At 40.5% G+C, this 15,410-nt stretch overlaps 1 protein-coding gene across 3 annotated transcripts in view; it reads right to left on the bottom strand.

The window, feature by feature from the left end:
- Positions 1-8,491: 8,491 nt before the first annotated feature.
- ADGRG7 (adhesion G protein-coupled receptor G7) overlaps positions 8,492-15,410 on the bottom strand; it is a 65,546-nt gene continuing 58,627 nt past the window's right edge. For 2 of the 3 annotated variants that reach the window (XM_058555519.1, XM_058555520.1), the window contains one exon: positions 8,492-11,558. In XM_058555519.1, the coding sequence (XP_058411502.1) occupies positions 11,292-11,558 (267 nt within the window). In that variant the 3' untranslated portion in view covers positions 8,492-11,291. Of the gene's footprint in view, positions 11,559-12,115; positions 12,306-15,410 lie in introns of those variants that run through there. The other variant, XR_009222187.1, reaches the window with a different exon arrangement.

The following is a 15,410-nucleotide window of genomic DNA, read 5'->3' as shown; positions in this document are numbered from 1 at the left end:
TTACACTGGGGCCAGCTGGAAGCTAGGACGAGTCAAAGTGTACCTTTGACTACACTCAAAAGGTAGTCTTCTGGAGGGGCTGGGGCTTGTGGACTCGGAAAGCAGCTTGAGGTTCTTTATGTTGCCAATTCCCTCATGCTTCATGCCCAAGCAATTAGTGAAGTCATGTTTAATGTTACACCTGTTCCCAGCTGCCACTGTGGAAACTGAGAGATGGGGTGGTGATGATTCCTCAGGTCAAAGCAGAAGCAGGAGCTGCCTGAGGCAAGAAGTGAGAAAGGAGGAAGTAAAGCATCATTTGGAAGCCAGATCCGAGGCTCAGGTGACATGGGACAAGAAGGACACGTAGGCAACATTAAAGCATTTCCCCAGGATTCTCCAGAAATGTACATTTTTAAATTTTTAATAAAAAACTGTAAAAGATTTTGCCTCCTGCTATCCAGCTGGATGTAGGCTTACAATATTGTGATTGAGCATGAAATGGAGGACATTTGGCTTTATGTATATATCATATGAGAGCATGTATCGAAAAGCACACAAAATGATCATCTGAGTTTGTCAAATTGACTTGTTAGGTTATAAATACCTTAATAACCAAAACCATATTCTGCCCATTTTCTGGTTGCAGCTTAATACTAAATTGTCCACAAAAACGTGTTCCTGATCCTATATAACAACTACATTTTAAAAATTAATTTGAGCATAGTGAACAGCTGAAACTCTCTACCCAACCCAAGGATTGGAACATTATCAATAAATGATGTCTTGCTATGTGCTCCTCCCCCATGTAGTCCCCATGCCGCTCTGGATTTTGTGTCTCACAATCCCTTGGTTTCGTTGTTGTTTTTTCAATCTTTTACATAGTTTAATCACATATATATGTATGCCTGTGGAATATGTTCAATTTTACTTGTTTATAGATATTATATTTAGTATCATCTCTGTGGTTTTCTGGGACATAATTTTTGTGCTCAATATTATGCTACTAAGATATATCCATGTTGTGGCATATAGCTGGAGTTCATTTTCATTGCTGTGTAATATTTCCTTGGCAGAAAATACCACAAATTTTTTTGAATCTGTTTTCCTATCAAAGTATATTTAGGTTGTTTCCAGTTTCTCCTGCATGCCTCCATGAACATTCTTGTATATGTCTCTGGTACAACAGTATCTCTTGATTATATGCTAATACATGGATTGCTGAATGGTAGATTATGCAAATATTTAACTATAAGATAATGCCAACTGTTGGTATCATTGAGACTTTTTATTTTGTGGGCGACTATAAATGGTATCTCTTTGTGGTCTTGTTGAAGACCATGAGGACTACATTATAACCCTGACTTTGTACCAAACGTTTGACAATTAGACATTTAGTTCTTTATGAAATCTCATGTGATTGTTCTTATCCTTACTTATAATTCTGTCTTTGAGAAGCTTGTTCACCACCCCTGCCTCCACCCCACTTGAGGGCAGTGATTATATTCTCTCTACCCCTCCCAGCAACTGGCATTGATTGCCCTGTGTGACTAGCAGGCATTCAATGAATATCTGTTGAGTCAAGGGAATAGTTATTAGTTTCTGTAATGTATCCACAGTTGCTGATGATAGAGGTCTCTGTACTTATGCTCCCAATAAATGCAGGTGATAACTGACCAGAGAGCGATAACCTGAATTGAACCAGTTACCAGCCTTACCAAGAACGTGGTTTCTCCCACTGTACGTGTAGACACTGATTTTAGTTACTGCTGCCTTTTGTTAGTGAAGCCAAAAGGCTGTTATCATACAATTATCATTTACTAAGCACTTATGGTCACATTTATTGGGATAAGCCTCAATCAAGCCATTAAGAAGATGGTTCTAGGAATTCTATAAGTAATCACACCTTTAAAGTGCTCTTAGTCAGAAAACATCTTCCCCTCCTTTTTGTGTGGCGCTTAGAAAGACACTGAACCAGAGTAAATTGAGCTTCGTGCTCACGTGGCCCTCTGTCCTATGTCCAGGTGAGTTTGGTCTTAAATGAGCACCAAGAATAGCCTTGAATCAGAAGTGTGCAAGTTGGAATATGTGAAGAAAGGAGAAGCAGTGTGAGGAAATACCTTTGACCTCACCTGTACCAAGGGGGGAAATGTGGCTCTACGTTTGAAGGTTACTCTCTGTGCTTCAGGGACATCTGAAGAAGGGAGAGAGTTGTCCTGTGGTTCTGAGGGAGAGAGTCAGCTCTTTCTCCATCAAAGTCTCTGTGGCTAGAACTCTTCAATCAAGTGGGGAAATCCTGAGAATGAAAAAGGGAGATTTCAGCCTGGACAGGAAATGCGCCAAAGCCCATGAGCCTTATAAGCAAGTGAGATGAAACCTGTGCTTCATCATGTTCTCCTTTAGTAGTTAGTATAAATCATTTTGAAATTTTTAATCTCAGCTACCCTCCGGGGAACCAAAGAAAGGCTGTAAGTTCCTCCTTGGGTGAGATTTTCAAAGGAGAAGTTATGTGACTCCCTAAGAATCAGCTCTGTTGTGGTGGCAGTCAGCTAACTAAGAGAACTCCAGACAGAAGGAGAAACTCCAGAAGACCAAATAGGGGCCAGTTGGTTAGGTCAGTCTCCCCTCCATTGGCCAAACATAAAGATCTATTTGTGTAAACAAAGGAAGCTGCCACCCCATGCAGAGAGGATGAAGGAGAAAAGAGTGATCCTCCTACTGTGTACCTGTGAGTGAGTCATTCTTAGCACCAGCTAAGCAAAATAGTTCAGTCTGTCCTACAAGCTACACGTCCATTGAGACCCTAAAATGTTTTTTGCCTTGCCATGGGGCTCTATATTCAACCTCTCCTTAGAGAAATTGCTCCTTGAAGGCAGTTCTTCCTAGATTTTGTGTCCCTGGAGGCTGGCACCTCTTAGATGAATGAAAGAATGAAAACTAAGTTCCCCACCATTTTATAGGGCAAGCTTCCAGAAACAGGAAACAGCCATCACTGGTGAGTTCCTAGCTCCCTAGCACTACAGGATTTTATCTCTGAATAATTTGAAATTGTTCACTTTTCTTTATTTATGTCTCTTGGAGACAGAGCTGAGTTACCTCTTCAAACTCTGTCAGAGTTTAGGTTGAAAGGCTAATGCCACAAGATGTACACAGAGATCTCACAACTTTTCATTTGATTAAGAGTAGCTTTTTTCGGCTCTTTTAAGAAACCCCAGATGTCAGATTCTAGAAACCATGCATGTCAAATCAAACTCTGGGTACTTGGAGGCTCTCGATCTCTAACCTAATCTTTATACCAATGATCCTGCTTTTAGTCCCTCCATATAAATGCATAATTAAACAGGGCGTTCTCAAAAAGCCATTTCAATGAAGAAAAACACTGATAATAAAAGATGCAAAGTAAAACCACAATGAGATGCTATTTTTCACATATTAGTTTGATAAAAATCAAAGTTTCATAATACTTTATAGAAAGGGTATGGCAAAGTAGACGTTTATACTCTGTTGTGGGGGCATAAATTGATATAAACTATTTCAAGGGTGGTATGGGAATATTTATCAACATCTAAAGTACCCAACCCTATATGACCCAGCAGTTCTATTTCCAGGCTACCAGAGAAACCCTTGCACATGAGAAAACAGATACCCATTAATGTGTTATCTTCAAGTAAAAGACTAGAGCAATTAAAAGAAACACACACATGTACAGTTAGACCTCAAAATCATCTTATTGAGTGAAAAAAGCAAGTCTCAGAAAGTTGTTACTGTGCCAGAAGGAGTTAACATAGCAGCCTGAGACCACTATCCTTAGAAAGGCCTGCTGGCAAGGTCTGCCCACAGCTGGTGTCTGGGAACCTGGATTTCGGGAGCGTTCCCACGATCTGTTGATAAGAGTGGTGCACTGTGCCTAAACTGTACAAACAATGTGGATATGCTGAACACCTGCTTGCTTTCTGGGAGTCTGGAATTGTGGTACATGCCAGGCAGAGGGTGCCTTTGTGATGAGTCCCGAATAGAAACCCTGGGCACTGAGTCTCTGATGAGCTTTCTTGGTAAACGACATTTCACGTGTTGTCACAATTCATTGCTGGAGGAATTAAGCGCATCCTGTGTGACTGATCTGAAAGAGAACTTTTGGAAGTGTGTGCCTGGTTTCCTCTGGCTTTCGTCCCATGTGACTTTTTTCTTTGATAATTTTGCTTTATATCGTTTTGCTGTAATAAATCATAGCCATGAGTACGACATTATGCTGAATCCTATGAGTGCCCCTAGTGAATCACTGAACCTGGGGGTGGTCTTGGGGACCTCTGAATCAGTTCCCTATACCATTTATATAAAAAAAGAAAAAAAATCACACACACTAGACTATGCATTTCTATATGTATATAATTTTGTGTATATGTATTTCTTAAAATATGGAAAGATACACACCAAACTTATTACAGTGGTTAACTGTGGGGAGAAGGGGAAGGCTGGGTTTGGTAGAAATTAGTTAAAGGGGAATTTGGCTCTATCTGGGATGCTCTAATTTATTTTCTTTTTTTAAGGAGAATATACTCATGTAATACTTAGGTGGGAAAAATATCTTAAGTTAATTTAAAAATGATCTGAGGGGCTGGCCCAGTGGAGTAGTGGCTAAGTTCACGCGCTCTGCTTTGGTGGCCTGGAGTTCTCAGGTTCGGGTCCCAGGAGCAGACCTATGCACTGCTAATCAAGCCATACTATGGCAGCATCCCACATACAAAAATGGAGGAAGATAGGCACAGATGTTAGCTCAGAGCCAGTCTCCCTCACCAAAAAACATATATATATAAAATAATAATCTCAGCCTGCATTTAGAATCACAAAATTGTAGAGCTGGTCAGGAATTTAGAGGTCACCTAGTCCTGCCCATACCTTTACAAAGGTGGACCCTTGGGTTTATGCCCCAAATCACATAACTCATAGGTGGGACCGCAACTCCCAGTCCGGAATGCTCCCCTTATCTGCAGTTGTTTCGTAAGTACTGTGGCCATAAAAAGTAGTCTTCTTTTTCTGTTATTGCAAGGGTCCAGAAGGCCTCCATTGTGACACTATGGTTTCACAGCAGCTCATATCAAAGTTCAGAAAATTATCAACTTCATACCTCCACGTGTTAACAAAGCTTTCCTGGAAGAAGATAAGAACTGGACTCTAGTTCCTCTGGGAAATATAGTTTGTAAGAGACAACAGCATTAGATCATACCACTGTGCTTTGCTTATATTTTTTTCTTCCTCTTTTTTGTTAAAAGGTTAACATATTAAGCAATGGGATTTTTCAGAAACGTGATCAGTAGCTTGCAAAAAGGATTTATAACCTATTTCTACTTTTTGAAATAGTTCACAAATCGGGACTTGAAAAACTAACTCCAAAGTTCATAAATTGCTATTGGGAGTATAAAATGGTCCAACCACTTTGGAAAATGGTTTAGCAGTTTCTTATAAAGTTAAATATACACTTACTCTATGGCTCAGCAATTCCACTACTAGGTTTTTCAAGAGAAAAGAAAACACATGTCCACACAAAGACTTGAATAAGAATGTTTATATAAGTTTTATGCATAGTTTTCAAAACTTGGAAATGACCACATGCCCTTCAACTGGTAAAAGCATAAACAAAATGTGGTCTATGCAAACAACTGAATTCTACTCAGCAATAGAAAGAAGCCAACCAGTGATACATGCAACATGGATAAATCCCAAAAACATTGTGCTGAGTGAAAGAAGCCAGACTCGAAAGAGGACATGATTCCATTTATATGGCATTCTAGAACAGGTGAAACTAATACATGGTAACAGAAAGCAGATCAGTGGTGGCCTGTGGCTGGGGATGGAGGAGGGTTTAATTGGGGAAGGGATCAAGGGAATGTTATAGGGTGATGGAAATGTTCTTCATCTTGTTTAGGGGGGTGGTTTCACAGGTGTATACATTTGTTAAAACTCATCTATTTTACACTTAAACTGAATGCTTTTTTTTTTTTTTTGGTGAGAAAGTGTGCCCCTGAGCGAACACCTGTTGCCAATCTTTCTCTTTTTGCTTGAGGAAGAGTGGCCCTGAGCTAACATCTGTGCCAGCCTTCCTCTATTTTGTATGTGGGTCGTTGCCATGGCATGGCTGACAAGTGGTGTAGATCTGCACCCAAGATCCAAACCCACAAACCTGGCTGCTGAAGCAGAGCACGCCACTTAACTACTACACCAGCGGGCCGGTCCCTAAACTGGATGCATTTTCTTACAGGTAAATTATATATCAAAAAGTTAATTTAAAAAGAAAAAAAAAAGCAAGCCCCCTACCAAAGCAAACAAAACAGAAAAGTAACACCAATAGCCAAAATTAAGGAAAACCGCTTTAACATTTTTAAAAAAACACTCTTCAGTGACCCACTTGTGACCCTGAAGTTTCCTGTGGTGCATTAAGTGTGTGTCTTTGTTCATACACAGTACGGTGTAACTTTGCAATCACACCGAACATTACGCGTGACTGTTCAGTGTGTGCACTCAGCAGACTGGCAGGCATGGATGTGAACAGGCTGTGTTTCCAAATGACATAGCCTTTCTATTCATTCAAAATAGTTCGCCTCCTCATTTGGTAATATACCGGGAGGAAATTTTCAAGAAAACTATCAAAGCCAATTTCAACTAGTGTTGGAATAATGTGTTTTTCCCAAGAAATGTTTATTTGTTTGTTTGTTTAATTGTTAAGAGATGTGTGACTTGTATCCTCATGTTTCCCTATTTATGTTGGGTACCAGGAAGCTCATGGTCTAATCGGTGGTCCACTTCTAGCAAAAATACAAGACCATACAACACGTTTCTTGGGTACTAATCTCATCCCTGGCTTCTTACTTTTTGCTCCTATGATTATTTTCCCTTCCTCCTGATTTCCTCACTTAATCAGTTTTTCAGCAACTTTTATGTATTTTTTTCAAATACACATTTTAATAGGTTACCTGTATGTAAATGAGTATAGATGATGCATATGTAACACTACTGTGAATCTCTGAGTTTTGTGTGTGTGTTAATAAATAATTACTAATAAAACTTCTCCTCTCTTCTCCAAGATTTAGTGTTTTATTTTTAAGAAAAGGTGGATGAACTCAAAGAGACAGAAAACATATTTGAGAGGAAAAAATAACTTTGTCACGGAACCCCACCCAACTGCTGTGCTATATAATGCAGGGTTAGAGACATCCTGTGTCTGTCATACATGATTTATTTGGCCTCACTTGGCATATTTATGCCCGTGTCCTTCATTTTAGAAGTTTCTACATGGTCCCTAACATATTCCTTAACACAAAATGAAAAACACTGTGCCTGAATAAGGGTATATCAACTCAAAAAAATGCTAAATGCTCTATAAATCTTTTGGATCTTTTGATTCAAATGCAGAGTGAGCAATTCATTATATTAAAGAGAGGAAAAAAATAAACTAGGGGAAAATATTTTCACCAAGTGCAATAATTAAAGGGCTGATAACCATAATAGAAAGGAACGCATACAAATTTATGAGAAAAAATAACAATAGCTCAATTGATAAATGGACAACACATATAAATAACTAAAAAATAAAATACCAAAGTAAACAAGTATATAAAAAATGTTTGTGGTGTAATGTTGGTGACATTATAAATTATTGCAACGTTTTCAAAGCAATATAGTAATATATAAAGGAACCTAAACAAATGTCCATACCTTTTGACACACTTATCCTAATCCGGAGAATTTATCTTAAGTAAATAATTAAAAAGAAAGGAAAAAATATATATACCAATTTATTTATCATGTGTCACTACAATATTAAAAATTGAAATGAGGGGCTGGCCCAGTGGCGTAGTGGTTAAGTTCGCGTGCTCCACTTCAGCGGCCCGGGGTTCGCGGGTTCGGATCCCAGGCGCAGACATACGCACCCCTTGTCAAGCCATCCTGTGGCAGCGTCCCATATAAAGTAGAGGAAGATGGGCACAGATGTTAGCCCAGGGCCAATCTTCCTCAGCAAAAAGAGGAGGATTGGCATCGGATGTTAGCTCATGGCTCATCTTCCTCACACACACAAAAAAAAATTGAAATGATCTAGATATCCAATAACAGAACAGCTTAGCAACTTATGCTATGTTATGCAATCTTTAATTATCATAAGGACTGCATACCTGGGTAATTGTAAGTGAAAATCACAATAAAATTTCATTTACTATACAGTTATTTAAATGTGTTCAAACAAAGAGCATAAGGCAACATGGAAAAACAGACATTATTGATAGGTTAGGGAATTATGGATTTTGCTTTTTTAAAATACTTTATGAATATCTTCTAAAATTGTCATAACATGGTTAGCACAGTGTTTTAAAACTGTCAATAGGAAAAGGAAGCCATTTCCTCCTAGGCTCCTTTCCCCCTCCCCACGCTTGTCCCTGGGGTGGACCTAACCCCGTGGCTCTGTCTTGGACCTCACCTGGGGAGCCAGGTGCTGCAGGTCCCAGGGTCCCCTTAAGGGGCGTCCACAGAGCCAGAGAGCTCCAGGAGTGGACAGGCTGGGATGACTCAGTCAGCACTTTTGGCCCAGGTTTCCCAAATATTTGCAAAGAATGCCAAGCTCTTCGGAATGAGGCAAAGACAAACTGAGAGCAGTGAGCTTGAGAATGAGCTCCCTTTGTTAGTAACAGAAAAAAAGAGGCAAGATAAACTTCAAAATGGGAAGGGTACAAGAAAAAGCAGTCCAGACTCTGGACTGTCAGTTAAGACCCAGGAAAGAAAATCTAATTCCCCAAAGAAGCTACATGTGCTGCCGCAGCCAACAGGGCTGTAAGACACTGGGAGCACACAAAATAAATCAGAAGCGCAGAAAGCCGGCCCCATCAGGAAACCCAGCTCTGCAGTGCTCTGAGTCTCCCTTTTCCGCAATTTTCTTTTTAAGTCAGTCATCCTTCTGCTCCTATAGTTCCCGTCCTTGCTCCTCAACTTCCAAGGCACCAAATAATTTCTTCTCTCCTTACCCAGCCCATTCAAACCCCACGCAGACAAGGATCTAACAGGCTCATTCAGAATAAGGGAAAAGGATGGATAGGCCTTAAAGTGGTTCTCTTCCCTGGGCGGTACTTGTATTTTGTCAGGAGATGTGGTGGAAGCACCTTAACATTTTGCTGCCAGCTTCCCATCCTTAGTGTAATTGTCCAGGACATCCTGTCCACTAGGTCGCCCCCATCCCTCCACCTCACAGTAAGTATGTGATCCGGGCTGGACCAATATTCTCTGAACACAGTGCTTGTGGGCACATGACCGAGCAGAGTGTGCCAGCCCTTTGGTCCTCCCTGCCGCTGCTCTGCTAGGTATCACAGGGGACAGAGCCCCCCAGGTTCCTGCTCAACTGTCTCCGACTGGCTGCAGCCAATGGCAGACGCTGACAGGAGGTTGCAGGGCAGGAGGAAGGGGAAGCCAGTGGCCAGTTTCCAGCCATGTAAACCCGATTTGAGAATGAAGCCAACACAGAAGCACAAGGAGCCAGGAAACAGGGAGAGAAAAAGAATCTTGACACATTCTTTGAACTAGACCTGAATTCTAGACCTAAAGTTAGCATTACCATATATTTTGTGTCCCAAATCAGGACACTTTTGAGAGTAAAAGAGGCTGCTAGTAATACTGAAGTCAGGACAGCAGCACAAATTAGGACTGGCCTAGGCTACCAGAACATACAGTCACCCTGCCTAAAACCACCTGGCCTTTGGACTGTAGAATTAATGAAACCACTAAATTCTCTTCAATCTTTGACCTAATTTGAGTTGGGTCTCTATCACTAAACTAACAGATTCCTGACCAGTGCAGGAGGTAAAGGCTTAAATCAATAGGATTCTTTCCAAGTGGCAGGATTTCACGGTAGGTAGGGGAGCATCAGTGTCACCTGACTTGGCCTCCACACCACGCACGTGGAGGCTGCACATTGATGGTACAGCCATTCCAGGAACATTATGTGAAATCTTACTTGCTATACCCCCAAGTGTGCTGAAAAAAGTACAAAGAAAATTAAAATTTCCAAGGGATACATATACTTCACCCTCAGGCTAAAGGTGGCTCTTGGATGACTTTTTTTCTCACATTTAAAGTGGCCCTTACTTAAGGTTTATTTTCACCTGAATATAAATTTCGGGACATAGAGTAGGGCAACCACATGTTGTAATTCTTCCGGTGTCCAGCCCCTATCCAGGGACAGCACTACGACACCACGGAGACACTCACTTCTGAGATCTGCTTTTCTTTTGATCTTCCCTGTACTTTTTTCCATTATCCTGTAAGGTCTCAATTATACTGCAGATGAAATCGGCTCCCAGCTTGCCTAGGAATCCAACAGTCATTTACAAGCTTTCTTCAAACAAACACATGTTCTTTAGGACGTGGTGAGGAGGGTTTGCCACAGCTCGCGCTTGTGAGTCCCTTAGTTCAGTGCACTCACGGGAGCTGCCTGGTTCATAGCAAAACAGACACAGCAATTCAGAGACTCTGCCTCCCCAGTCCAGGGGGGTGCTCCCCACCCCAGTGGAGGTCATTTTTTATTTAGGAAGCCATTCATAATTCAAGTGTTTGAAATTCCATGAGCATTTAGATCTTTTAAAAGCCACAAGGGGTGATTGTGATGACCTTTTCATTTTTTGAGTCTCAGTGTCATTTCATCAATAAAAGGGCAGATATAGCAAGAACTGGAAAGAAATATCCAGAGCCTTTAGTAACCAGCCAGGTCCTCACTGCTCATTTCTCATAGAGCCAATTCCTATGGTCACAGAACATGCTTTTATAATTTTTTAACAGAAAAAAATATCCCTTTCCAGGTTAAATTGGTGCAAAATTCTTACTTGGAAATAAAACTATAAGTGTACACAAATTTAAAATATTCACAGATCAAAAGTATGATACAAGCAAATCCCTGCAGTGTTCATTTTGTTCTGGAAGGTAAATTTTCCTCCTCATGTCCTTTTTAGTAAATTGTCAAAGAATTGGTTTTAGGTTCTACATTTTTATCAAAGTTTGTCACATAGACTTCATGATATAAGGAGCAATGATAATCTTCAGTTATCTTGAATGCTGGGTGGAATTCTTCACCTCATTCAGGTAAGAATCTATTGAATAATAGAAAAACTACCAAATCCATTATCCCTAATGATAATAAACAACAGTTCTTACCTGATTCTTAACCTTGAGTGAAATATGTTGAGGGAGAATTTCTGGGACGACTGGGTAATAAAGGAAGGAAATAGGAAAAGCAAGACTCACACGTGTTGAATAAAAAGAGGACCACAAAGGCAACAGTTTTATGTCTGGAAGCTTGGGTTTTCTTGGTCACTTTCAGAGACTACGGTTTCCTTGGTGATTAAAGATGGCTCCAGCAGCCTAAAGCGCTCATTTAGGGCTGGCAAAGACCTGAGCATGTTATACATCCTGACACGCAGCCTCAGTGGGATCATCGATGGCATAGACTTCATTCTCCCAGTGGATGACGACAGCGACTTCAACACTTTGGAAGCTTCACTCTGGAAGATTTTTGTTCTGACCGTGTAGAGGATAAAAATTTGCAATCCCTGGCAGATAGAATGAAAGTTTAATGTTAGGTGAGTGTTGACATAGAGAATCAGGGAAAAGATTGTATTTCACCCTGCCACCCACCCTTCTCATCATGCACGACAACTCCCCAACTTGAGTTCACCAGACAGCAGTTGCTGTGTACCTTTTTGTCTAAGAGAGTTGAGGCAACATTCTTCTCATATATAAAGTAATACAGGTAAGTAGTAGAGTTAGAAGATCTGAGTTCAGGTCCCGGTGTGTCACATGTTGATTGTGTAACTGAGAGGCTTTTTTTCCTCCTGACGACAACCAATTCTGACACCAACTGGATGTCCTACAATTCAATTCTGACACTAATTGCCCAGAGTTAGTGTCAGACTCCACAGGTGAAGGGCTCGGTCCCACAAGACTGCCCTCACTTCAGATTGCAGTCACAAATATTGAGTCCCCAGGTGACCCACACTTCTGTCTGACCTGGCTACAAAGTCAGGGTTTCCCACAACCCACCTCCTCCCTTCAGGTCTGATAATTTCCTAGAACAAACTCACAGAACTCAGGAAAGAGCTTTACTTACTCTTATCTGTTTATTATAAAGAATACAACTCAGGAGCAGCCAAATGGAAGAAGTCACAGGACAAGATAACAGGGAAGAAGACGGGGCTTCCACGCCTCTCCAGGTGTGTCACTCTCCCAGCACCTCCATATGTTCACCAACCTGGAAACTCTCCAAACCCCTTCATTTAAGGGTTTTTATAGAGGTTTCATTACACAAGCATGATCAATCAAATCATTGGCCATTGGTGACTGACTCAATCTCCAGCCCCTCTCTCCTTCCTGGAGGTTGGGGGTGGGGCTGGAAGTTTCAAGCTTCTAATCAAGGCTCGGTCTTCCTGGCTACCATCCTCCATCCTGAAGCTATCTAGGGGCCCCAGCCAGCAGTCATTCATTAGCATACAAAGGACACTCTCATCACTCCAGAGATTCCAAGGATTTTAGGAGCTGTGTGCCAGGAACTGAGGACAAAGACCAAATATTTACTTTTTAGTATACCACAGTGTACTCTTTTCCTGACATCTCTTATCTTCAATTTCCTAAAGGGGCAGATTGACTACAGGTTACCTAATTCTTCTTCCAGTTCGAACACTCTATGACTCTACACTTCTTGGAGTTTCAGTAACATAACTAGAAATTTGGTGCATTTAAAGACAAAAAAAAATTTTTTTTAAGGACTTCTATTCATTGCTTCTCTGTACTTTACATAGGAAGACCAGATGTGCATGAGGAATTAACCCACAAAAGACTGAGTACTATTTTCTATATATTTTTAACATAAAAAATACCAATTATTGAAGTCCTATTAGTATCAGATACTTGCTTTTCATTTAATCTTCATCACTTAATCCTTCTCATTTAATCCTAACATCAACCCTATAAAATAAGCCTCACTATCCCCATGTTACAGATGAAGAAACTAGAGCTCAGATACACCAAGTAATTTGCCTAAGATTACCTAACGAGTAATCAGTAGAGTCTGGAGTTGAACCCACATTTTTGGCTCCAAAACTGCTCTATCCAATATACTACACTACCTTTTACTTGTAACTGTAATACAAAGATATTGTAAAGTGTATTATAGCATCTAAGAGGCCCCTGTTAATTCCTCATTAATATCCTTTGTGGTGATGAGTAAATGAGCAAGCCATTTGGTTTAAAACTAGTTTGGCCTGATCTTGTTTTTCCAGAAAGGCCTAAAGTGGCCTCTTGAGCATGCATTGTACATCTGCTTTAAACATTTACAATGTCCCAAAGCCAAAAATGGTGCCCTTAAAGATAGGAATGTTGCCCGCCCCCATATCAGCATTCCTTTAAAGATAAGCATTTCTTCCCAGAAACTAAGGTTTAATTACTGACCTGCTTTAACTCATCTCATGACCACCGACCTGCTGACCACTGACCTGCTGTGCTAGCAAAGCATCTTGTGACAGTAGTAAAAGAGATGTTTCCGTCATGTGTGATGTATGCTCTTTGTTCCAAGACAGTATATAACCACTCTGTACGCCCGGCTTCTTCGGAGAGTTTCCTTCCTTGGTGGAAAAGTTCTCCAAGGCCATAGTCCTCAAACTGACTCATAATAAACTCACTCCAATTTTTATTTATAGATTGATTATGGATTATTTGCATCAATAGTGGAAATAACAGATTAAATAACATCTGTAGTTGAGTTGATAGTATTATGCCAATGTTCATTTCTTGATTTTGACAATATACTAGGGTTGTACAAAATATTATCATTGGCAAAAGCTGGGCAAAGAGTACATGGGAACTCTGTGCTATTTTTGCAGTTTCTTGTATTAAACTATTTCAAAATAAAAAGTTATTCAGAAAAATAAATATCCATGTATGCCTCCTAGATTGGCATCTATAGGGCCTGAATCCCTGTAAGGATTTATTTCTAGAATCATCTGCTATGAATACTGTTATAGGAGACTTCTGGTGCTGTGATAAGATAACCCAAAGACTCTGAGAGTTGGACCAATAAAATCAATACATATTGGCAAGAGATAGACTAGTTCTCTGGCCAAAAGCAGGAAGACTAATTTGATTGTTACCCAACAGGTGGTCTCTAATCCATCTGAAGAAGGCCTTGATGACACAAAGAAGTGTGCAGGAGCACATGGGTTTCAGAAGGACAAAAGTGGTCATTGGCCATCCTGATTGTTCAAGGGAGAGAAATTTATTTTGGAGACATGAGAAACCTGGTCTCTAGAGAAGCTGGTTTTTCCAGAATTTAAATTCTAAGGCGAAGACAAGACAGGATAGAATTTCTGGTTGTACAATAATTAGGAAAAGACCTAGACCATGGTGAATCCGTAATGACACCATATTGTGGGACTCTGTCTGAGTGGACTCCCAATATTTCTGTGCTCCCTAAAATCCCAAAGATGTTATTTGAAAAGACAAAATGTATGGGTCAAACTAATTCTCACTAGCATAAAGATGAAACTGTGCCTTTAAGTAACATCTGTAGCACTTAGTAAACGTTTATTGGAATTATAGCATTCTGAATCTAGAATGAGCCTTACATGTGAACTAATCTAGTTGTTCCTACACTTTAGTGTACATAAAAATCACCTGGGGCCCTTGTTCAAAGTGAAGATTCCCAGCTCTTACCTCATAGATCCTGATTGAGTGGGTAAGGCATGAGGCCCAAGAATCAGCATCTTAACACACTATGTGAATTCTGATGTAGGCAATATTCAGACCCACTTTGAAAAACACTGTGCCAATTTTAACACCCCATCTCCATTTCATAGTTTGTATAGCTCACTCAGAGAAGCTGTCTGACTGTCCTAAAACCATATGAATCATTAATGGGAAAGTTGGAAGATGCCTAAGTCTCCTGACTTTTAGTCCAGTGCCGTTGCCACAGGACCACCCTCAATTTTACCATACAGTGTTAACATTTTGTAATGTGCCTCTCTTAGGCATGCAGGAGAGAATATCCTTGACTATACCTTCTTTTAGACACTTTTCTAAATTCCTGGTCACTCCAGGCAACATGCTTATGGGTTGATTGGCAATCTCAGACTAAGCTTACCCTATTTATTGCCCTTCTGGGGAGTTTCCATTGGGTGTTGACAATGGTGAAAATCTGCCTTATATCCATTCAAATTTGGTGGCAGGCACACATTCACTGTTTAGGGGAGTTGTTCTCAAAAGGCACTGGAGAAGACTACCTGGGATAGAGGGTGAGATGCTTACAAACATTAAACGTGGTGGGAGCAATTCAGACAGCCAAGCAGCTCCCCACACTGCACTATCAGACTCCTCATCATTTGTAGTCCAGTCAAATTTACCTAATGCGCTTC

The sequence above is a fragment of the Diceros bicornis genome, chromosome 15 (assembly GCF_020826845.1).
Source record: "Diceros bicornis minor isolate mBicDic1 chromosome 15, mDicBic1.mat.cur, whole genome shotgun sequence".
NCBI classification, from domain to species: Eukaryota; Metazoa; Chordata; class Mammalia; order Perissodactyla; family Rhinocerotidae; genus Diceros; species Diceros bicornis.
Note: the sequence above shows the minus strand (reverse complement) of the source record. Positions and strands in the feature narration are given on the sequence as shown.